The sequence below is a fragment of the Rhinolophus ferrumequinum genome, chromosome 11 (genome assembly GCF_004115265.2).
Source record: "Rhinolophus ferrumequinum isolate MPI-CBG mRhiFer1 chromosome 11, mRhiFer1_v1.p, whole genome shotgun sequence".
Lineage (NCBI taxonomy): Eukaryota > Metazoa > Chordata > Mammalia > Chiroptera > Rhinolophidae > Rhinolophus > Rhinolophus ferrumequinum.
In genome coordinates, this window is record NC_046294.1 from 22,573,298 (window position 1) to 22,598,106 (window position 24,809).

Consider the following 24,809-nt stretch of genomic DNA (forward strand, 5'->3'; position numbering starts at 1 on the left):
CTTGGGCAGCAAATCTCATATACCTATTAATCGCTTATCAGACATGGAAAATGTTTCTTTTTGAAAGGTGGTCTCACACTTAACAATGTCTTGAAAAAAGATGTATTTGTCACCATCAGTCCACTGTGGCTGTGTTACGAAAAATTTGGTTGACACCACAAAGTTTATTGAGTCCTTTTTTTTTTTTTTTTTTTTTAGTTGGGATAAGATTTGGCTTAGCATAAGCCACTGAAAACAAGGATGACACTAAAGAGTTGAATTACAAGCTGTGTTGTAATGCAGAGTGAGACAGGGAACCCACAGACTTAATGTCTTCATAAGTCTAAAAAACTCTAGGTTTACAAACGCAAGTCAAAATAAAAAAAAAAGTTAAACAAAAGTTGCTTTGAGTTAAAGATCATGAAATATAGAGAATAGGCAAGATCACTTAGGCTCAGATATCAAACAAAATGCCAAGATAAAACACCAGTGGGTTGTAAAACAAACAAAATCCAACCCTTTTTCCCCTCCTCCATGGGTCAAAAAGCAGTTTAAGACAATCCAAAAATATTTTCTAAATTTGAAGTCCCCAAGAAGTTAAGGGTCCAAATGTCATATACAAAGTACTGCACACTTTCACGGTCTCACAATGGCTGCTCTGAGGGGACCATGCAATTAGTATCTGGGAAACAAAAACAGTACAATCTCTTAAGAGCTGGATGAGTACAGATGTTGAAGATTATGATCTCCTGGATGCAATGGAATTTATGCCAGGAGATTAAAGAGAATTACTTTATGACTTTCTCTACCTGTTTGCAATGTGTTCAGCTTATTATCTATATACAGTGTGATGCATGGTAATTACAATGCTGAAAATAATGTGTAACATGTGACCACTGTAGCTTAGTTTAAAAAGGAAGCATTTGTCGTATTTTAGTCTGCACATCTGGTTCTATCAGTTGCCACATGAATAATATAGGAATATATTACAGTGAAATATCAAAGTTTTATTTGCCAGGAAATAGAATACTTTCTTACCCTCTCCACCTTCCTGCATTTTCTATGTTGAACTCTGAACTTTCCAGCCCTACGGTTCATTTAAGTGAGCAGAAAGGGAATCTGCTCTTATCTGCGTTCAATTCTCTAAATTCTGTAGTCACAGCTGGGATGTGTTCGCATCCTTTGTTTTAAAAGCGCATCCCCAGGGAGAAACCCTAAAGCTTATTCTAAAACCAGGCAGGGCATCAGATACCTCAACCAGTTAAAACCACAGGAATTAAATTCTAAATTTTAAATTCCCTTTTATTGAAATATAAGTTTGTTTAGTATATTTACACCGCACTTTATGCACATATATACATACTAGGCAAATTTGTCAAATAAAAAAGTTTTTCTTAATACAAAATTAAAATAAAAACAAAGTAAAGTGCATGAAACTGATTTTTTTTTTCCTTGAACATCGTCATTGTCAAAATTTTGGTCGGTTGGGAGAGGAAGAAAAATTCATTATTTGTGCACACAGCCAGTCCCGCATTTGTAGCCTTCAGGCCAAAATGACAAGCGGTAAAGAACAAGTCAGACGCAGTCAGGGTCTGCAGGACTCTCCAGGTTCTGAAGGTCCTGCGCTCTTTGTCCTATCCGGATCCGTTCCCCAGCTCTTAACAGTGATCTCACCATCACCAGCTGGAACAAAGGGAGAACACAGGAAGGGGGCTCCACCAGGCAATGTCACAGCCCTGCTCTGGGCCACAGCGCTGCGTTTGGTAGGAACTGCAGAATTAAGCTCACAGCTCAAATAGAAGTTTTCCTTTTTGGGAAAGGGACTGGGGGGAAGGGGAAGGGCAAGGAATGAGGTACAGCTCCCACAGAGACGGCCACCGGGGGGCCAAACTCCGGCAGCCAGTTTCTTCGGATCCAAACTCCCTGCTGGCACAGGGAAGAATCCTTTTATAGGCTGGGTGGAGGGGATGTTACACTTCTCGGCTCGGTGAGTTCTCCTCCCAGAACTTTGAAAGGAAACAGCATGGGACTGAAAGGGGCAGGTGGGTGAACCTTAAGTTTTTAGCCGCCTTCGCGCTCAGGCCCTTAGCTGGGCGTTGGCCGGCAGGTCCCAGGCGGTGGCAGAGGCGACAGCACTTCCCTCCATCCTCCATTCCCCAGCCGGGGTCTCTCTCTTTTCCTGCGGGTGATGCTAAGTCTCCGCTCGGTGGCCGTACTTGGCTTTACAGTGCAAAATGTGCTTGGCGAGGAAGTCGAGGCGGCGCTGCAGTAGCTGAGCGTGGGGGTCGGCGAACGCTGCCAGCTCAGGGAAGCGAGGTTCGTGGTGCTGGTAGAGGCGCAGCAGCCGGGCGGCGGCGTCCTGGCCGCGGTGCAGCTCCAGGACGCGCCGCGCTGTCCGCTCTCGGAACACGCACACTGACTGCAGCAGTGGCTCATTATACTTGTCCCACATGCCCGCCACCCGGTAGCCGTGCACCAAGCCCGCCTCGTTGTCCAGAAAGACCAGCGCCCCGCCGGGGCCACGGTGCAGGTTGCTCGTGGCGCGCTGCATGACGCGCGGGTCCCACTGCAGGCTGAAGAGATTGCTGACAAGCCGGTCGAAGTTGGCCGTCAGGTAGTCGAAGAGGATCAAGTCGGTCCATTGCACCAGGTCCACCAGCTCCGCCTGGCTGCGGTTGGCCAGCTCGCCCCCGGCTGCGCGTAGCGGCCGCAGATGGCCGTCCTCCGAGCGCCAGGGCGCGGGCACCACCACGTCCGTGAGGTTGGGCAGCCAGCGCGTCAGGCTTACCACGCTGCCCTCCGTCCAGTGCGCCGAACGAAGCTCCTCCTGCACCTGCGCCCACTGCGCGCCCCGAGCTTCCACCCGGGCCAATGCCAACGGCGGCACGTGGCGCTGGAGGCCCAGCAGACGCGCCAGGTAGTAGGACAAGGCCTCGCCCTGTATCTGCTCCGGGTTGATGCCGTAGCGCACGCAGGCTCGGGTGCCGTCGGCGAAGCGCGCCAGCCGGTTGGAGCTGCGTCCGCAGCCCCCGCGCTCTAGGGCCACCACCTGGGCGCCGCGCGCCGCCTCCAGCCACGCCGCCGCCTGGGCCTCAGAGAAGCCCCGGGGCACGTGCTCTTCCAAGCCGCGGCTCCAGAAGACGCCCCCGTGCACCGCGGCGCTCTCGTCCGGCCAGGGCCGGCCGGCTGGCACGTGCCGCCTGCGCTCGCCCGGGGACCGCCGGGGCGGGCTGTCTGCGCCGGCCGCCAAGGTGAGCAGCGCCCGGAAAGTTTTCAGGGAGCCGCCGCGGGCGTCCCGCGCCAGGAGCGGGGGCTGAGGGAAGCGAGGCGCGGGCTTCGGGCTGCCGCCCCGGGCCGGGCGCCGCGGGAGTCGGTCTTCGGGCGGCCGGGAGGCGAGCAGCTCGGTCCGCGGCGGCAGGAGCCCGCCCCACAACGCCAGCAGCGAGCCCAGAGACAGCAGCCAGAGCCCGGCGCTGGCGGCGGCGACCCTCATCCTCCTGCCCATGCTTCCCCGGCCGCGCCGGTGCTGCCGCCGCTTCAAGCCGAGCCCGGGCGCCCGGGTCCCGGGGGCGAGGCGGGCCCGGCAGCTTGTTGGCTCCCGGGCTCCGGGCGCCTCAGCCCCATCGCGGCCGCGGGGCGCTGCGGGGCTCCGCCCGGCGCTGGGAACTCGCCTTGCCGCCGCTTCCCAGCTGCTTTTGTATTTCGCTGTGAGACCCTCCGGCGGGCGCGATTCACAGGCGTCCGGACCACGTGGGAGCGAGGGGGATCCCCCTCCCCCTCCTCCGCCGCTGCTCCCCGCCCCCCACTCCTCCCCCTGCTCTTCCTCTTCCCCTTAAAGCGGCGATGGCTCCTTCCAAGCGGGAGAGGCGGCCCCACGCTCGGTCCCGGACTTAGGGGCCGGAAGGAAGCCCAGCGGGGGGCACCCGCGCCGGGTCGTCGGAGGGGGCGGTACTGAGGTGGAATTGGGCGGGGTGGGAGGGACGCGCCCCCGGCCGTCGCGGGGTTGGGAGTGGTCGCCGGGTCCCTAGGCCAGGGCCGCGCCTGGCCTCCTGCAAACTTCGTGCTAAACCCGATCGTGTTCTGGGCGCCGCCTGGCGAAGATGAGGGCGGGTCTCTTTGCCTTCTCCGTTTCCGACGGTGTGATTCACCTCGCCTTGTGTAAATCCCTGGGAATCTCTCCGAGCCACAGAGGATGTGACTCCTGTCTGGTAGAGGAACCATCTGTAGCAAACAACTTTGAAGCGACACCCCCTTTCCCGAGAGCGCTCCTACCACTGGTCACTGAGGCTTGTGCACTTTGAAGTTGGTCCCTCCACCTTTCCCAAGGGACTGACAGGGAATTAAACCTCGCCTTGCAAGGAGAACACCCAGGCCAGCTCCCATTTATTCGTTCATCCATTCAACAAAGTGTCTGTCCTCGGTTCTGGTCTCAGAACAGTAAAATCCACAGATGCCGTTCCAGGTGCTGGTGGAGCTTATGTTCTAGGGGGACGTTCAGGTTGCTATGAGATCGTTATAACCCAGGATCCAACCTAGTGCGGGGGAGACAGGTGTCAGGGATGATTTCCCTAAAGAAATGTTACTATTTAGCCCACAAGGACCCCCGAGGCAAGGGGAAGGGATGACGTTTGCTCAAAATCCCACAGTTATTTAGTGGAGAAACTAAAAGTCAAATTTGGGTCTCCTGGCAGCATGCCACTTGATTTTCCTTCCATCGAGAAAGTTCAATATTTTTATCAAGTTGCTAGCATTCTCATTTTTTCAAACTCACTGTCATTTAGCCAGTCACTTTATATGTGCCAAATGTGATTTCAATTCAACAAATGAAGAAAAATCCCCATACTATAGTTGACTTATTGCTGTAATAGTTTAAGGGAAAAAGAAATGGTTGCCGGAGGGGGTGGAGGAGTAAAAAACAAACAGCAAAACAACAGACCTCCATTATCTTCCAGCCACCTTCGGGTTCAATCCACCAGGAAAGCTCTTGGATAAGAATCCGGCCCTCCACCTTCCCTCTTTGTACCAGAGTACGTCCCAATCCAAACCAAAATTCCCAGGGAAGACACATGATTGCGGGTCCGGGTGGAATCCACCTCCTGAATGGAGGAGTTTGAAATCTGTTTCCTTACATTTGTTTCTTTTCTCTCTTTTTATCCCCCACCACCTGCATATGAGGGTTTCAACTTTAGTAGCTCATCAGCTGGCATCGAATATATTTTATTCACCGAAGAATGAATGTTCTAGAGTTTATAGGGCAGACACCCTAATGTCTGTGGCTGAACGAGGCATCAGAACACATTGAGGGCCTTCCAGCACTGACCCAGTAAAGCCTCAAGTGTTTCCATATTGGTTGAAGCGTGGGATCTTGGTTGCATCTGTTCTGTACCGCTTGGTGGCTGGATCATGCCTTTTTATAGCTCTTATCTGATGAGATTACTATGGCTCCCATATGGACACATCAAAACATATTAACTCATTGAAAGGTACTGTCTTCTCTCTTCCTGCTCAGTGCAAGCTCCTTACTCCCAACTTTCCCTAGAGGGCAGGAACTATGTCCTATCAACTTTTATTTCTCTTAACACTTAACATGATATATTACACTAAATAGGTGCTCAGTAAATTGAATTTAATTTTTTTGTCTTTGGGTTTAACTTATGAGAATTTTTTTTTTTTTAATGCATTTCTTTCAGCTTGGATAAACTGTAAGCAAGATCTCCACCTTGTGGGCATAAGTAGAATATCATCTAACTGGAGAACTGGATACCTTTTTAATGGCACAATTAATTGTTTAAGTTAAATTCTGAGCTTACGCTGTGGCTACCATGGTCCACACCATGATCTAGGTGCTATGGGGAAATCCAGAGTGGTCGGTGTCTCTGTCTTTTTAGCTATTAACAAAAGCTAGACATCACCACAAGAGATCGTTTATCGTGTACATCATCATGAGGAGCCTGTCTTGTCTATTGTTTTATGGCTGCCTGGTACACTGCCTGGCACTTAGTGGGTGTTCATGAACAATTTGCTGAATAAATCTTTGGAATGTTAAGAGTTGAAGCTCTGCAAGTAGCATATATCAACTCTTTTTTTTTTTTTAAACCTTACTACAAAAGGATACAGAATAAGAACATTCATTCATTTTAAAAGAAAAAAATATTGGTGAAGCCTCCGCTTAATGTAGGCGGAAGCACATGCTATTCAGTCTGGGAGGGCTGGCCTCAACTCCCAGATATCCCAACTCCCAGAATCTTCCAGTCATATTACTGGTCATGACAGAGAAACTGAGTCTTAAAGAAGTCAGCTAAGATTTTACACCTCAGCAGACAGACTGACTTAATCGTAGCCCTTCGCCTGTAGCCGTAGGACTAAATGCACCATGTATCAGAACAGGATGTGCTAATAGAAACTTGAACAAGTTCATTGAAATGCAGAATTACAGGAAACCTAAGGAGCCAAACCAAACCAAAACCAAAAAAACACACTCAAAAAACCAAACTCAAAATGGAATGCAGTTTTAGAATGGTAGTAGATTATTTTACAGTTTTTAAAAACACTCCTTTGTTTACTTGTAAGATGAAAACACTCCTGTTCTCCTTTACTTCCTGAACTGGGACATCCCACCACAGACTCATAGTCGAGCCACTGTGGCTCGTGGGGATAGCACAGCTCGTCACAGTGTGTAACCTTGGTGCCATCTGCCCCTCTGGCAGCTGCTTGGTGAGGAGGGAAGGTGCTGCTCGTGCATCACTACACTGGCACCTAGTTTCACCTTGGAAACTTTCTTACTGTAATTCCTCAGTGCATCTCCCTGAGCCTCGACTTCCAATTGCTTCAAACTTTTCCACAGTCCCGTCTGAAAAATGATCTGGTTCATATAACAGTGCCTCCTGGGGAAGAAAGTAGGTGGAGTTGAGAGTTGGGAGCAGGGTAGCAAGCAGGCTCTGAGTTGGAACATTTTCCAAGTCTGGCATTTCCACTTTCTGGCTGTTTCTGGCTAGTTGTTTCCCTCCGATGAGTGTCGGTTTCCGCATCTGAGAAATGAGGATAGTAAATCTTACCTGCTTCACACTGTTGTTATAAAATTCTGGTGAGATATTAATAATCACCACAGCAACATTAGCAGCAAACACTTACTGAGTGCTTATGATGGGCTTGGCCCAGGACTAAACTCCACACGTGCACGCGTTGTTCCTTTAACCCTCGTGACAGGGATGATTGTCCCCGCTTTACAGATAGGAAAACTGAAGCTTAGCCAGTAACTGACCTGAAGTCATACAGCAAGTAAATGGCAGGGCTGAGATTCCAGAACTATGGAGGGAAAACCCTTTGTATATTGTAAACTGCTGGGGAAATGTCAGATAGAAAATTTATTGCATTAAATCAAAGTAGACTCCACTGAATTAAATTTTGCTTCGAAATGTTCTCGGGGGTTGCCACTACGTGAAATGGTTAAGAGCAAGAACTCTTAAGCCAGGTAGTCTGGGTTTAAAACTTACCAGCTGTGTGACCTTGAGTAAATTGCTGACCTGTCTGTGCTTCAGTGTACTCATCTGTAAAATGCAGTAACAATGTTGGTATTACTAACACTAATTCTAACAATTCTATAACATCTGATGATTAATAGTAATTAATTAATAGAACAACTTATAAGCTTATTGTGATGATTAGTCCCTAACAAGCACTTAAAAGATTGTCTAAGGGTTCACTACTATTATTGTTTTGTTACTTCCTTTCATTCCTTTTCCACTGTTTTCTTGCCCAGTGGGGGGTCTCCTTCTTTTCCTGTTGCTGTCTTCCACCAACCCTATTTGGGTGAGACTCACCTAATAATAGTAGTGTTCCTTCCCAGTGTACCTTTTTTTTTTTTGCCCCAGATGGACGTCTTCCCTGAATATTTTGCTCTTTTACTTTCCCACAGACCTGGGCCAGCTGGACCCGACCAAGGCCCCCAGTGCAGCTCTGTGGAAAGCCCAGAGCCGCCAGAAGCTGGCTTCCTCTCACTATTCTGCCTCCTTCAATCCTGACCTTTTCTGGGTCTTCTGAGTTATAAGCCCCTCCCAATGCTAGGGGCCTCCAAATGCACCTTTCTAGATGCTTCTACAAAAAGGAAGGAAGAGAAAGACCACATTGGAAACAGCACTACAATATTCCTTGAAACTGGGTAGGACTCCTGCTTCAGCCATTACTAGCTGTGTGACCTTGGGCAGCTTTCTAACCTCTCTGGGCCACTGTTTCATTATTTGTGTCTCCCTCTTCTCCAGTCTTTCTCCCCCTTAGGGTACATTATTTTTATGCTTGGAGATTGTTTTCCTGTTCTTGGTGTTTCTCTATCTAATCATGATCTGGTTCTCCTCCGAATTGTTTACATGACTTCATCCTCACCTACCTGGGTTTCAGAGGCAGGTATAGACACATCTGGTTCCAGGTAAATCCTACTGGATAGCTAGAAGGAGGTCAGGACATGTAATAGTCTTGGTAATTATCCTGTCTCCCTGAATGAGTCTTACTTTTAAGAACACACTGTGTTTCTGGAAAGAACGTCAAGTTGACCCGAACCCTTACTTATGGTGAGACTAACATTTCTATGATTGTCTCTTCCGTGTAGCTCTCTTTTTGACCTGCTTTTGAAAAAGGTTCCCCTAGCCTAGAGACTAGAATATGTGAGAGACTAGAATCTAAACATTAGAGTGTTGGTGAATTAATTTAGTAAATTTTAGAGCGGTTGCGGACACACCTCAGTCACATGTCATCACACCCTAGTTACAGCGGATGATGGTAAAAATTCTGGATTGGGCATTTGGGGAAATGAATTTCTTTGTCTGCCATAATTTAGTTCCACCAGCATTTGTTGTTTATGTGCCAAAGGCCAAAGAACTGGACAATAAGTGATGGGGCATCAGCTTTTCTCTCGTCCTAACGGCTGTATCAGGGAGCCTTGGCTGTCTGCTCTTCACCCTCCACCTTCCCTTCCTGCTCCTGGGCAGCTCTCCGTCTCCCTCTCCTGTGCCTGGTGCTGGAGGGGAGGCTGAATCCTGATTGGGCTAAACCAGGCATGGTGCTTTCAGTCCCCTTCCCAGTGTCTGGTATAGGCCTGTGGCACCATTCTGGCCAGTGAGACCCGAAGGAAAGTACACAAGGAGGGTTCTGGAAAAGATGTCTGTGCTATGACAGAAAGACAAAGAAGAAAATATGGCATCTTTTCTCCATGGTTCAGGTCCAGGTTTGAGGCCTGGACTTGGGGGCAGTTATCTCTTAACTGCAAGGGGAGCTAAATGCACACATCGAGGGTGGCAGAGCAGAAAGATGGAAGGAACCTGGGTCTTTGGTGATGTCACCAAATTCCTCAATTAATCAATTCTGGCTGCCCCTCTTGACTTCCCTTGTGCTTTAACCCACTCTGAGCTGGTTGTCTGTTGTTTGCAGCCATCAGATTCCTAAACGATACACCTCTCACATAGGGGCTTACAAGCCAGAGAGGGGGCAAGCATGTAAACAGACCAATTCCATCACAACTGTGCTACTGAAGGGACAGTGTGGGGAAGTGTTTTTGGATATGTGATTTGCAGCCAGGCTGAGTCTTGTACTACTAGCTGTGCCGTCTTGGGAAAGTCACTGAACCTCTCTGGGCCTGTTAACTCATCTGAAAAATGGAGATGATAACTGCACCTGCCTTATAACATTATTGTATTATGTACAATTAAGCACTTAGTGCTCAATAAGTGTGAAATGTACATTAAGCACTTAGTGCTCAATAAATACTATCGATTGATCTAGCTATTATGCAAATGTAAACTACATGAGGGCACAGAGGAGGCAGCAGCAAATACTACCAGGGAAATCCAGGAAGACTTCCCCAAGGCGGCAGATATTAAGCTGAGTGTTGAAGGGCAAATGGGGTTTGCAGGTCAGGGTCTGGGGGAGGAGGGCATTGAAGCGAGCAAAGGGAGCAGCATGTGAGCTCAGCAGCCATGTGCCCACGGGCAGATGACATTTTTCAGCAGCTCAATTTCCTCATCCTTAAAAACACTTGAGTGTGTCGGATTAAGTTAATCCTCTTTTCAGAAAAGAAACGAATCTCAGGTCCCCCACCTAGCTTGTGAAACACCGGAGCAGAGACTCTCCACGGCCTCTTCATCACTCACCTATGCCTGTTTCAACGCACCCTGAAGAAATTCACTCAACAAACATTTCCTAGTCAAGGAGATGACTCGCAGGCTGTGGATTTCTTTGCTCGTCACTGCCCAGAGCCTTCTCCAGTCTGCAATTAGCAATGCTGCTCTTCAGCTTCCTGAGGCCCCGCACATCTCATCAGTCAGATAGATGTTAAGCGTAATTAAGCTTGTAAAGCTTTCTGATTTCCTCCGATGAAAGGTGGCCCATCAGTACGTTCCAGGTTTTATTTTGGTAGCTCCTGCCAAGGGTTATTATAAATAGGACTTAGTGCAATGTGGCCGAGCGCTTAGGGTGATAATGTGTCAAGACCGATCGTGGCTGCTGAGAGCAGAGATATTATCATAATGGTTCCATCATAGGCGGTGGGTGTTAAATGGAAGTGGCTGTGAAAAAAATAAAAAAAGAGTACTGCAGGCCCAGCAAAGCCAGGATAGAGGTGGCTGCAAGTGAAATATCGGCTGCTCATGGGATCTCCATCATAATCATTAGCTATATTAGCCTCGGAGCCATTTCTTTTCCGCCATCTCTTCTAGACCAGACTCCAACTCAAATAAAAAATGGATGCTTTAACTCCAAATGAAAATATATTCCTTTGCTGCTTTTTAAAATCCATTTACATTAAAATGATGGCCAGCAGGTAAGTAATTTATAACTGGGGGCTCACTGCAGCGCAGACAAGTGTTGTCAGAATAGTAAGCAGGTTAAGTGGGAGACCGAGGGCCTTCCAGACCAGGGAAAAGTCGTCGCTGTTGGACCGAAAGGGGCGGGAAGAATATGCAGAGGCTCTTAGACATACTCACTGGTGGGGAGCAGTGACTGGGGAGGTGGCTTCCTGTTTCACCGATGGTGGGTGAAAACCAGTGACACGTTCTTCAGTAATGCAGCCCCGGGTAAGAATGTGCCGGCTTCCTGGACCCCAGGTTCCATTGCCTGACACCAGTGTTCTGCATTCCATAGGTAGACAACCAATACATGTGCTGTATACATCTGAGGAGGAGGATGGCGAGAATGATCGTGATGACGAAGCAACTCTGTTGTGAGGACCTTTCCTGCTCTTCTGATATCCAGTTAATCTTGACCCGCACTCCTATTCCGTGGTCTGGGAGGGTCCAGAGACTTGCCCTCTATTTCTGAGAGTCCCCGGGGCTTTGTTCCTCCAGCTTGTCTCTCTGCATCCGCTTCCTGCTTCCATCCTTGTTGCTCTGGCTCCAAAGCACATTAATATGGTGTGAAGTTCAAGGCCTTCATCACTCCCACCCTGACCAGATCCACTTGGGCCAAGGAGACGAGTTTAATGACTAACTACTGGAAGATTCGGGAGAGGGTCCCCCAAAGGGGTGTGCCTTCCTGTGCAAGGCCTTCTTTGGTCATCTACCTATTCCTTCCCTCCTCCTCGACCCTTTGTGGAGAGACAGGCAAAATTCCCGCTTGCTTGACGTACTGCAGGGCTGCTTCCATTGCGGCCTCCTCCGGATCTCAGAGTCTACCTCAGGTCAGCAGACCATCAATATTTCTGTTGTGCTTAGACTGGGAAAGGAATTATGGTGCACACAATTTTGCCTTTCCAGGGTACTGTCTACATGCAGAGTGCAATGTGCAAGACTGCTTTCCATGTACTTAATCTTTCAGACCATTCTCCTCCTGTCCCCGGAGGTGTTATTCCCCCATTTCAATGATAGGAAAACTAGAGCATTGTGAGAAGTGTGAGTCGGCCCAGGAGACTGCTGCTAAGTGACAGAAGGGGAATTCCAATTTTGGTCTGCCAAAAGACTGAGGTTATGTTAACTGCAATGGGAAACGGCCTCCTGGGGCTGAGAAACACTGCGGTGAGTGAGCAAAGGGACTTCTTCCAAGGGAGTCGTCTCTTCCTTGACGCTGGCACCTTGTCTTACTCCAAGCACATTTGGAACAGGTGCTATCTTCCGTCTGCCCTCTCCTCTGCCGCGTGATTGAGTCCATCTCCTAGGAGACACCTTGCAGCATGGAAAGCTCCACGTGGTTAATTTCTTCTCAGGTGGGATAAGAGTTGTTGGAAAAGAAGTGGGCTGAGCCAGTAGTCCTGGGGACCACACGGTCACTGTTTCAGGACCAGATTAGCCTGAGTAAGGATGGCAGTGCAAGAACGCCCACCCTAATGTCTCACCCCTCCCAGGAGCCAACTCTGAGATTGCCACAGGGAAGCAGGGAAGGTGCCTCTGCCCGGCAGGGTGTGTTTGTTACATACCACGCACCTGAATATCTATGGTTCCTTTTCATTTCATCCGAGGAAATAAGGAAGAAAGAAACCTCAGAGGCCACGTCTTGCTTGCCTGAATTTAAAGAACGGCAGCATTTTAGGGGCACTGTGAGCCTGAGGAATAATGATGGTGATATATTTAGATGGCTCCTTGAGGTTCTGCTGCACTTTCCCATGGCAGTCTGGCTAGATTTCTCATAATAACCTGCTAGGGAGGTAGAGGGGGGCAGGTGTTAGCAACTGTTCCTATTTGAGGAAGGAGAAAGTTGAGCTTCAGAGGGTTGTGTGAGGAGCCCAAGGTCAGCTAGTTCCTGGCAGACCTGGAACTTGAGCACACTTGACCTGACTTCCATATCAGAGCTCTTCCATGACATTCCCTCATTGCTCAGTTCTGTTCCTGTCTGCAGACTGTCATTGCCTCCCATTTTCCACATGGTTACATGCGCATGTTACGTGTCTGTTACAAGGTCCACTAAAATTCTAGTAGGAAGGGCAGAAAAAGGAACCCAGGGAACATTCCTAAAAAGCTGGAATATTTAAAAGCTTTTCCCCCATTGAATGGTTCTTTCTATTTTTCTTGTTAGCAGCTAGGACAGAAGGGGGAGGGAAAGAAAAATCGGAAGGGTTGGGGGAAAAGAGGTTATTTTGAAATCTTTTTCTGTGCTTGCCTGTTTCTGTTGGTTAACAAACAGGATTTAATCAAAGGGAGTCAGAGAAAGAGAGGGCAAACACTGATCATTCAACCATTTTCTAAATGACTTTTTTGGGGGGCGGGGAAGATCATAAAACAACTCTGAGATGGCAAAGTGGAAATGGTAAGAAACAAAAAGCTTCTGTTGCTTCTCTGCTCCCACACATGATATCCTTGCTCACACAGGACAAAAAACAAGCCAACAGGCCAAAGCAAGGCGCCTGATCTTGTCATCTTTCCCCATTAAGAGGGTCATTTAGTTAAGGACAATGACAGATCCGCATGGCTGTTTAGCATCAGTGAGAGGAGGTGGACTCGACAGAATTCCTGCTTTGGTTTTCGCGTTTGTAAAATGGGATATTATTTTTGCCTCACAGGAGTTTTGTGGGAATTAAATGAGACATGGGATTAGATAAAATAGAGTACATGAAAAGTTCCAATACAGTTTCTGGCATATAGTAGGCACTCACTAAATATTACAAACGACATACCCAGCTGTATGTCTGGAAGGATACATACTAAGCGGGCAATAGCGTTACTCCTAAGACGGTGTCTCTGTGTGGGAGGCACTTTTTACCATACACGTTTTCACTATATGTGTCATAGACCATTGGGGGGAAGTATGCTGTGTAAGTATTCATGGGTGTGTGTGGAGGCTCAAGTTAAAAGTTAAGATCACATATAGGGTGATAAAGAAGATGACATTTTGATACCTCTGTGTGTGATTGTAAAATCTGTACTCACTACACTTGAATCAGTTGAAGTGCCTTTAGTAGCAAGCAGCAGAGACTGAGTGTCTCGGTCAAGAAGCAAAAATGGGATTTCACAGAAGGATACTGCAATAGTTCCCAGCATCAATGGGAGAACTGAAAGTTGGGTGTTACCACGAGAACTAAGCGGTCCCAGGTAGAGAAGCACCTTCTTCCAAAAGGTACAGGTACAAGATATTTCAGCTCCGGTCACTTTTCAGTCAAGCTTTTATATTCCAGGGAGAGGGAATCTGATTGTCCTTTTCGGGACAGACATTTCCACCCTTGGCTCATCCATCTGTTGCCACGTGACAGGGCAGGTAATATACAAGGGACCGTGATTCTATAAGCATCCACGCACACCAACACTTCTGGGTGGCTTGCTTTTTGAAAGATAATCATTTTGCATTACTTTTAAATAATAGTGAGAAAACTCTAGCAATTAATAAAATAAGTAGAGCTATGTTGTAAGAGCTCAAGAAAATGTATTTTGTGTGTCTTCTCTAAGGGGCCAATAAAATAAAAATCAAGCGCCGTGATTCATCCGTCCTGTGCCTAGTGGTACATTGCAGAATGACACATCTGCCTTGGGTCGGAATAAATATTGATTGGGATGGCAAACACACCCACACAACAATAACAATACTTGTCTTTTTTGGCGACAACAGTGAGCACATCTAAAATCTCCATAAATTGGTTTTGTGCTGCCTCACAGATTAGGAAGGGACTTTGAGACCTTTATTAGAGTAGGGAAAAGTAATGGGGCATCTCTGAGTTTTCCATCAATAGCTTTTATTTGATGGTGATTGGGAAGCAGGGAATGTGGTACACACAGAAGGTATGCAGGGTTTATTGTGTGTGTGAGAGAGAGAACATTTCATTGCCCTGGGGCTGAATAATTTAGCCAGTCCAGTATAAGCCGAGCTGAAATCCAGACTGCATTTTCTATGCTGACTGTATGTGTTCCCCAAGAAAGAGGAGCCCAGCCCAGGCCCAACAGGTTGGGGAACAAGTGAGAAGCAGGGCGCGTGGCCAGTCGGGCGGGACAAGGGGAATGCTGTGTGTCCTAGCAGAGCTTCCGGCATCACCAGTCCCACAGAGGCCCCGCTGGGCTGCCTCCCCACCTCTCAGCCCCATAAGGTCCACCCCCGGCTCAGTAAATCCTCTTCTCGCTATCCACCCCTTCCTTGTGACTGTTTTTCTCGGGGTGAGTGTTGCTGGGGGAGGTCATCAGAAACTACTTACCTGAAGGTAGGAGCCTCATGTCTAACAACCAGGGGTCGATGAATCCAGATACCACTTACTGAGTCTTGCTACATGCCAGACTGCTCACATATCCTCACAAACCCTTTCCGGTAGGTTTTATAACCCCTGTTGACAGACGAGGAAACCAAGGTTCAGAGAGCCGAGGTGTACGGCTCAAGTTGGTACAGCTCTGACATGGTACAGTCAGATTCAAACCTGTGCCAGTGTGTCCTGATGCCTTCTTCTTCATGTTGGAAACCTGGCTCAGAAGGACCGATGGACCAGCAGCTCTGCCACCAGTCACTGCTGCTCTCTGAGACAGAGAACGGAGAGCCATCTCAGCTTTAACTGCAACAAATTGGGAATTACAGAAGTCTTGCTTCCAAAGCCAGCACTGTAATAACATAATGTGAAGCCAAGCTGTTGAGCCTGCTCTTTTGGGCATGGCAGGGAGACCAAGGCACCAGAAACTGCCAGGAGTTAGTTCACACCCAGCGGTGAGAGCCCTTGGAGGAGCGCTCTTTCTAAGACACCCCGGGGAAGTTTATTCCTTTGCAGCTTCAGACGCTGGGTGTATCTAACCTCTCAAGTGGCTGCAACAGGACCCTGAGCTTGAATAGTTTTATAGGAATTAAAAATATGGTGAATTTTGTGCTGCCTCTGGCCATAACTGGAATAAAAATGCATCACTTCAGACAATATCATGCACTAATTAAACCAGCAGAGAATGAAACAATGGAAATACAGCAGCGACACAAATGGGAGTCGTGGGCTTTAGAACACTCCCCCAGCAGGCAGTTGAATTTAAAGTTCCATTATTTTGAGTGAATGTGACCCTAAGGAATCATGCAGGGATGGCTTTTTTGTGATGTCAGGGCAATCCCGCTCTTGCAGTGTCGTACGTTTGCTAAAGCTATGTTGAGAAAAAACGTGTAAAACATGTGTATACATAGGAAAGAACTCGGGAGGATGCTGTTACTTGTGGTAACCTTAGGGAAAGGGAATTGAAAGAGAAAGGACTTTCTTCTTTTTCTTAAAATAGTTTCTTATCCATTCCTGGCGTGCTTAAATTCATTATTCTCAGCACGTATTTTTGAGTAGACTGGAACAATCAAGGGAATGCTTTCGAGGGAAAGATTCATGCTTCATGGCGCCATATCGTCAAAAGGCAGATTAGTTAGGTGACCATTAAGCTGCCCCTCTGGGCCAGGGATTAAGATGGGAGGCTCTGAGCTGGGGTGGAAGCAGTGGAGAAGGAAAGGAAGGGAGAGGGATTTGAGCCGGCATCAAAAGTCAAGAGCCAGGATGTGACAGTTTTATGTGTCAACTTGACTGGGCTCGAGGATGCCCAGGTAGCTGATAAAACATTACTTCTGGGTGTGTCTGGGAAGGTTCTGGAAGAGATTAGCATTTGAATGGCTAGACTAAGTAAAGAAGATGGCTCTCATCAATGCTGGTGGGCGTCACCCAATCCGTTGGAGGCATGAATAGGACAAAAAGCTGAAAGAAGGGTGAATTTGCTCTTTTTGCTTGAGCTGGGACATCCCTCTTCTTCTGCCTTTGGACATTGGCTTCCTGATTATCGGGCCTTTGGACTCAGACGAGGACTAATTACCATTAGTCCCTTGATCCTTGGGCCTTTGAACTTGGACTTAACACTATTGGTCTCCTGGCTTCTCAGGCCTCGGGACTCAGGCTGAATTACAAACTGGCTTTCCTGGTTCTTCAGCTTGCAGCTGAGAGGTCCTGGGACTTCTTGGACTCCATAACCATGTGAGCCATTTCCTATAATTACATATTTATATATCCTATTGGCTCTGTTTTTCTGGAGGACCCTAATACACAGGAGTGTCACCTGACTTGGCTTAAGGCTTGCAAAGTGGCACGGTTTGCATGAGGATGGAGCCCAGATATTGGTGCTGAGCAATGGAGGGACCTAAAGGAGCTGGATTTGTAATTCTCAGTGTGTGGGTGGATGGGTGGATGGACGAATGAGTTTCCTCATAGAAGTCTCCTTGCTTTCAGGTTTAGGCCAAATTCCTTTAACAGCCTGAGGTTAGGTAGGTATTCTTCCCCTGACCTCAGCTATTCTTCCCCCAGTCAGGGAGGGTTAAGGCCTTTCTAAGAGCTGGACTATTTCTGGATGCCTCATAGGGTCATTTAGGTCTATTATTGTTCAAACTATGAGAAACCCACCTCTGAATGGCTTGGACAACAAAGGAGATTGATTTAAGACACAAGTAATTAGAAAGTTTTCTGCCTTGGTTTGATTTTGGGCCTCCCCAATGTCATCAAACACCTGGTCGAGTTGTTGCAGCTTTCTGTTCTGCTCTTCATACAACATCAGTCTGGCTTCCTTGTGATGGCAAAATAGGTGCAACAGTTCCAGACGTTACTCCACATTATCTAGAAGATTCCCTGCCCCCCACCCCCCGCTCAAATTTCCTTGAAAAATCTCCCCTCAAGTCTCATTGACTCAAATTGGGTCTTATGTCCGTTCTTGACTCAGTCTCTGGCTAGAGAATGCTGATTGGCTGATTGGCTTAGGTTCCCCGATGCAATCAGAGTGATGAGGGTGGTGGTGGCATTGTCAACCCACCTCCTCCCCATCTTATGGACACTGCACAGTGGAGGAGGGGTGGGATGGATATTAGGCAGCCATCACGTTCTAGTTTGGGATAATGGAGCAGGAATGATCCGTGTTTGTGAGTGTGTGGGGCGTGGTGGATGAAAGAGGAAAATGGCCAAAGGAGGGTGGTAGGTTTCCCAAATGGAGACTCAGGACAGGGAGTGTGAGCTCGGCTCAGGGTGGATGCTTGGTTTCCCTCTAGAGCAGCACCTCTGAGGCTGTGGGTCACTGTGGAGGAGAATGATTATGAAGGTGGCTGAGAGAACAGGGCACGAAGAACTGACGCCCTGGGATCCCAGACACGGGGCCGCCGAGGGCTTTGCTTGGCTCTGAGGGAGTGAGTCAGCCAAGGAGATGCCCTCTTTTGAAGGCAATTTGACAGGAGCCAGGAGCTGGCGAGTGGCACCCCATGGCAATATGGAGCAGTGTCACCAGACAGCACGTGGAGGGCCATGGACCCAAAGCAGCTCTGGGGGCATTGAATGAGTTCATGCTTGTAGACCACGTAGAGTAGAGGCATGGAGCATGGCACAGAGGGTCTGCTGAGCCACCATTAGAATAAGTATTCTTGTTTTTCATTGTCAGCGGTAGGGAGAAGTATAGCAGCAATGGAAACAGGAGACTGAGAAATTCAGGACTCCTTCCTGCGTGAAAGTGACAGTTTGTGAGCCTCTTTTTTGTTTTGGATTTTATTCCCTGGGGAAGGGAAACCCTCATGAGTGTGATGACTGAGATTCCTTCCAATCTGATGTATGGCAGCTTGAGCAGGATCCAATTTGTTTGACAGAGACAGGCCTGTGGTGTTACTTGTGTCGCACGAGCATGGAGCAGATCATAGATACAGAACTATAAAATTATGTGCACACATATTCCACATACGTGACCTCATTCGACCCTCACAGTACCCTACAAGGTAGTCATTGTTCTCACTGTTTGACAGAGGAAGGAAGGCCGGCTGGGAGGCATTGAGTCCACAGCCCAAGGTCCAGAGGTAGAATATGGTGGAGCTGGTCTTGACCCCAGCAACCCCCCACGCCACCCTTTACCTTCCTGACAGAACGTAAATTTGGCCAGTCCTTCCACCCTCGCCCATGAGGCCCATGTTCAGGGATGTGACCTCACCCTCACTTGCAGGGGAGAGGCTCTCTCTCTGTTCATTGCCCTGGATCTAGTTCTGATCATTGGCGGCCTGCTGATGCGATTTTGAGTTTTCTCATTTCTAAGGGAGCGCTCTCACAGTCGTTTTCTTCTTCCTCCTCCGGACGGCATCGTATCTTGAGACATTTGGAACTGCGGCATAGCCACTTACCGCCCATCTGAGGACCAGGCCAAGAAGGCAGAGCTGAGATAGAGAGAATCTGGGGCCTTGACGATGGGGTGAGTCACTAAATAACCCATCCTGGAAGCCTCCAGCAGCAGAAACTGCTACTTGCCTTCCCAGTGTCCATTCTACTCTTCTTCCTTAGAAACAGAAAGTCTATGTTGGTGGGTGTAGCAATGTACACAGATATAAAACCACATCTCCCAGATTCCCTTGTCAATGCAGGTAGCTAATGAAACGTTAAGTGGCGCTTTGCCCTGCCCTGTTGTACCTTCCTACTTCCTGGCACGTGGACATGACGGCTCCGGCTGTGGTCGCCATTTGTTAACCCTGAGGCTAACTTGAGGATGGAGGCCAAGTGCTGAAGATGGCGGTGCAGGAAGTATGGGTCCCTGCCGACTGCAGCGTTGCTGTACCAGCTTTTGACTATTTATCTCTGGGCTTCTTTTATGTGAGAGAAATATAAACCTCTGTCTTATACAAGCCATTGTTATTTGTTTTCTATTGTATGCAGCTGAGTCTAATCCCAACTAAGAAACTGATATATTTTTGAATTTCCTTTTGGGTGAGAATTCATTTCCTTGATGTGGAAAGAGTTTGCAGTTGGGGTTCCTTTCATATGCAATCAATAGCTACCTAATAGTTTCCTCTTCAAAATCCGTACTGTTAACATCTGTCCTGGGTAGTCCACTACAACATAGGGCTGGATTCTTCAGTGCTGCGTTATTCTTGGTGTGAGAGGTCCTGACTGAGAATCCCCACCACAGTCTACATACCTTTCCTGCCACGAAGCACTGCCTTTGGGCAATAAGTAACTTCCAGAAAGGCCAGACAGAAAGCAAGTGTTCTGGCTGGCTGCTACGGGCGTGGTACAGCACTGGTGGGGGACCCAAGTGGTTTCTTTGGCACTGACCTCAAACTATCCTAGTGATGCCCCCCGGCCTGAGCAGAGTCTGGCTTTCAATAGCCTCCTGTATGTTCCTTCAGCTTCCATGCTGCTGGCTCCCCCTCAGTCCTTCTGTCCCCCCATGTGGTCTGCCTCCCACACAATCCTCAGGGAGAAGAGCGTTTAATAACTGGCGAGGCAACTATTGACTCAGGTTTTGTTTGCTTGCCACTACGTTAGCATTTCATAAATGCAGGATTCTTGGCTTAATAGGCCAGTCATTTGGGTATTATCGAAATAGCAAATTAATTATTCAAAGCTGTGCTTTAGATATACCAGAGATTTCACTGAGGTGGCCTCTCTCGCTTCTAATTCGCAGTCAACATTGCATTTCTGGCCAGTCAGTACTTATTTAAAGTATAATAGCTATCTTGTTAAACTCAAATCTGTTAAATCTAAATGGAAGTCAGGAATTTGTCCTGGAGGGTGGAGGAGAGTTTAGTCAACCTGTGTTGGGAGAATCCCAAACCACCGGCTTCATTGCTCCCAACTCGCTGTGAGGATGCCAAAGCCCACTCGTAAAGCGTGGCTGGATTCATCATCTTTATTATTGAGGGACAGAAGCACCTACCATCCTTTGCCCAAACAGCTTTCCCTTGGATGGTAACTGATAACGTGGTGATCATAGTCATAGCCACCGTGTACGAGGGGCACCTGTGCCAAGTGCTTTAGATCCATAACCTCCACGTCTCCCAGCACTCCCAGTTTACAGATAAGGAAACTGAGGCCTAGAGGGGTTAAATAATCTGCTGAAGGTCACAATGGGATTCAAACTCAGGTTATTTGGGTTCTAACCCCCATTCTCTCTTGCTGCAGAGACTCTGAGGCCTGGAACGTGGATTTCTGTGTGCCACTTGCCTCTTGGCTCAGAACCTGGTCACCAGAGCTGTCTGTTTGACCTCCCACCCCTCCCATCTCCTAGTGAAGCCCCACCTTTGCAGGGGCATGCCCCTTGCCTTCTCCCACTCTCGCAGCCGGTGCCTCACTGAGGCTCATGTGAGAGGAGGCCATCCTGACCCACCTTTGTGTACCACTCCCCAGGGCAGGACAGGGGAAGGAGCATTACCTGGACAGAGAGTTAGGAGATTGGTGTTTGAATGAGGGCGACTGATCGATCCTGTGTGCGGGACTGCAGGGTTTGTCCTGCAGCTCGCCCGAGAAGGAAAGCAATCCCCACGAGAAAAACAGTTTCCAACATATCTGAGCCATTGTTCTGGAGTCTCTGTTTGAATTTCTCCTCCTGCCCTGCTTTGTGAGCCCTTCCCAGCTCCTTCAGTGTGGGCCTTTGGTTTACAGTCGAGTCCCAGCATCTCCTCCGTGGAGGGAACAGAAGGCACGACAGACTTTAACGCAGTTCACAGTGTAGGGTGCCCGGGTGCCTAGTTTGACGATGGCATGCTGTTGCCGAGCCAGCCGGCCAAATGGTTCGAACCAACGACCTAATACAGGGCCATTCTATTCGGCACCTACTTAACAGGATCAAGTCATTCATTTCACTCATTCATTCATTCATTCATTCCCTCAATGCATACGAGAATTTGTTGTCACCTTGGTGTCTGGCACTGATTTGACTTGACATGAGATGTCCTGGAGTCCCCAGGGCAGGACAGAGGAAGGAGCGTTGACAGGACAGAGAGTTAGGAGAGCTGGGTTTGACTGAGGGCGACTGACTCTCCTCCCCAGGTGTGCCTGGGACTTGCCCAGTTTTAGCACCGGAAGTCCTGTATCCTGGAAAACCCCTCCGCATGTGCGCGGCAGCTGGTTGCCCTAGTCTGAGTGCCGGTTCTGCCATCTACCGCTCAGTCTCTCGGTATATAGTTCCTGAGGGTCACTTATGTGTGAGGCAGGGTTCTGTTGCGGTGAGAACAGCCATAAACAAAGGTGTAGATGCCTGACCACGGCAGTGCACACCTGGAGCTGAATCTCAATAATAGTGGATGTCAACTGTAATTTAATATGTGTGTGTGTGTGTGTGTGTGTGTGTGTGTGTGTGTGTGTGTATAGTCACAGGATGCGGAATACAGCATAAGGAACAGTCAGTGGAATTATAACAGCTGTATATGATGTCAGAAGGGTAGTAGATTGGGGGAGAGGGTTATCACTGTGAGGGGTATAAATGTCTAACTACTACATTGTTTTGTACACCTGAAACAAATTAAAAAAAAACCAAACCTCCCTGTGCTCAAGGGGCCCCTTCCTATTCTGTTTCCCTGAAAATCAGACCTAGCCAGACAATCAGCTCTAATGCGTCTTTTGGAGCAAAAATTAATATAAGACCCAGTATTATATTATGGTATATTATATTAGATTTATTATATATATTATATTATAGACCTGGACTTATAGTAAAATAAGACTGGGTCTTATATTAATTTTTGCTCCAAAAGACGCATTAGAGCTGGTTGTCCGGCGGGGTGTTATTTTTCGGGAAACACAGTAGAAGAAGTAGACAACGCACATAAAAGCAAGTAGGATAATTTAAGGTGTGCATATGTGCCATCAAGAAGATAAAACAGGTTCTGTGACATCGGTTGCCTGCCTAGTGGGAGGGGCTGTTTTCGCTAGGAAGAACAGTCCTCAGTGGCAGGTGACGGTGAGCAGAAGCCTCAGTGATGTAAAGGTCACAGGGGAATCACAGGGATTATCAAGGGCAAAGGCCCTGAGATGAGAACAAATCAGCCAGGTTTGAGGTCCGGAGCGTTTGCGCGGATGGGAATATGGGAGAGGTGGGCCCTGCGTGAGGGATGTGCCCTGGGGGAAATAACTTTCAGGTGAGGAGTCAGAGAAGCGGAGAGGTCAGGTGGAGCTGGAAAGCATACCTCCCAGGGCCCAGGTGAGCATTCCTAGGCCCCCCTACAAACCTGCTTTCTGGTTGGCTTTTCTATCCTGGTAAGAAGATCACCGTTCACGGAGTTGTCAGGCCTCAGAACCTCAGTTTCATCTGGGTTCCTCCTGTCCTTCCACCTCTGTCCCCATTCAGTTAGTCTCCAAGTTTTGTCAATTCTGCTTCCCACGCAGCCTCACGTCTGCCTGCCTCTCTCCATCCTCCCTGACCGTGCTCTGCTACCGTCAGTCTCTTACCATCTCTCGTCTGCAACTTTCCTGACTGGTCTTCTTGCCCTTAATTTCTTCCCCATAGTGATATGTGCTGCCAACATACTTTCTAAACGTAAATCAAATCATGCCACATCGTTGCTTAAGCCAGTAGTACTTAGCATATTTTCTCAAGTTGGAATTCCCAGAAGCAGGTTCTGAGATGGAGCTCTGTGTACAGGAAGTTTTTTGGGGAGGGCTCTTGGTTTTGATACGGTTACTTACATTAACCGATTTTCTAGTGTCGAACGAAACTTGCGTTCCTGGGGTAAAACCCCCTTGCTTATGATGTATTAAAATTTTTTTTTATATAGGGCTGGGTTCACTTTGCTAATGTTTCTTTAAGGATTTTTGCATCTGTGTCCATGGTTTTCATCTTTGGTAATGTGTTTGCCTGGTTTTGGTCTGAGTGTGACTCTGGCCTCCTAAAATGAGGAGAGATTGGATTGGGGGTGGGAGTGGTAGGACAAGGAACTACTCTTTTTTCATTTTAAGGTTCTTAGCACTATCTTATTTTTAATTATTTTCTACCAGTACATAAAAATAAAATTTTAAAACACTCAAACAAAATTCAAGTCTATGATTTTCCATGACTTGATATGTTTATTATTATGATGATGATTTTGGAGTGGTAGTAGAAAAAGGACTGAGACGGTTGAAGTTGGGCTGGTTACCCGATGAAACGTGGGATTAGGTAGGTCCGGACTTGAGGCAAGGTGATCATTACCATACAAGGTCTGACGATTACGTTTGCGAACTTGTTGCAGCAGTGTTGCTAACATTTTTTGGTATCAGAGGGATTATTCATTATGAATTTGTACCAACTGGACAAACAGTTAACCAAGTTTACTATTTGGAAGTGCTGCAAAGGCTACGTGAAAACGATAGATTTTTACCAACAATTCATGAACTTTTCGCCAACAATTCATGGCTCTTGCATCACGGCAATGCACCAGCTCACACGGCACTGTCTGTGTGGGAGTTTTTAGCCAGTAAACAAATAACTGTATTGGAACACCCTCCTTACTCACCTGATCTGGCCCCCAATGACTTCTTTCTTTACCCAAAGATAAAGGAAATATTGAAAGGAAGACATTTTGATGACATTAGGACATCAAGGGTAATACAATGACAGCTCTGATGGCCATTCCAGAAAAAGAGTTCCAAAATTGCTTTGAAGGGTGGACTAGGTGCTGGTGTCGCTGCATAGCTTCCCAAGGGGAGTACTTCGAAGTTGACCGTAGTGATATTCAGCACTGAAGTAAGTATGTAGCACTTTTTCTAGGATGAGTTCGTGAACTTAATTGTCAGACCTCACATACAGAGCACTATCTGTGTCAGGACTGTGCTGGGCACCTGGCATTATCTGATTTTTTCCTGATAAGAGCCTGTATCAGTTAGCTATGGCTACATAACAAATCATCCCCAAACTTAGTGGTTTAAAACAACTATTTATTCTGTAACAAACGCAGTATTGCAGCAGGCTCCCTGGCCAGAAGCCAGGAGAAGGGGATGGATGGATTCAACAATGCAGAGCTCTTCTGCATGCTTGGCCATGTCCTTCTTGAAATTAAATGGCAAAAGGTTGATTTACAAGAGGACAGTTTGTCCAGGGCATGGACTCATCTCGTGCCCTGAATGGTACACAATATGAAGGACCCTCTTTGCATATGTGATGGGCATTCTGCAATTTGGGCCGGGCAGTTATTCTTTGGTTTTGGTTAGGGTCATTCATATGACTGTGGACATC

The 24,809-nt window shown here is 47.8% G+C and overlaps 2 protein-coding genes across 2 annotated transcripts in view; one reads left to right on the forward strand and one right to left on the reverse strand.

Annotated features, from left to right (window-relative positions):
- Window positions 1-1,255: 1,255 nt before the first annotated feature.
- Window positions 1,256-3,722, reverse strand: FJX1 (four-jointed box kinase 1). Its single transcript, XM_033120118.1, has one exon. It carries the CDS (start codon window positions 3,482-3,484, stop codon window positions 2,171-2,173), a length of 1,314 nt encoding a protein of 437 aa, XP_032976009.1. The 5' UTR covers window positions 3,485-3,722; the 3' UTR covers window positions 1,256-2,170.
- PAMR1 (peptidase domain containing associated with muscle regeneration 1) overlaps window positions 3,112-24,809 on the forward strand; it is a 156,423-nt gene continuing 134,725 nt past the window's right edge. Inside the window, exon 1 of the mRNA XM_033120117.1 lies at window positions 3,112-3,230. The gene's annotated coding sequence lies outside the window, so the exon portion shown is untranslated. The remainder of the gene's footprint in view (window positions 3,231-24,809) is intronic.

What these genes read in the sequence shown, in the direction of transcription:
- FJX1 (XM_033120118.1), bottom strand. Translation starts at nt 3,484, where the DNA reads ATGGGCAGGAGGATGAGGGTCGCCGCCGCCAGCGCCGGGCTCTGGCTG.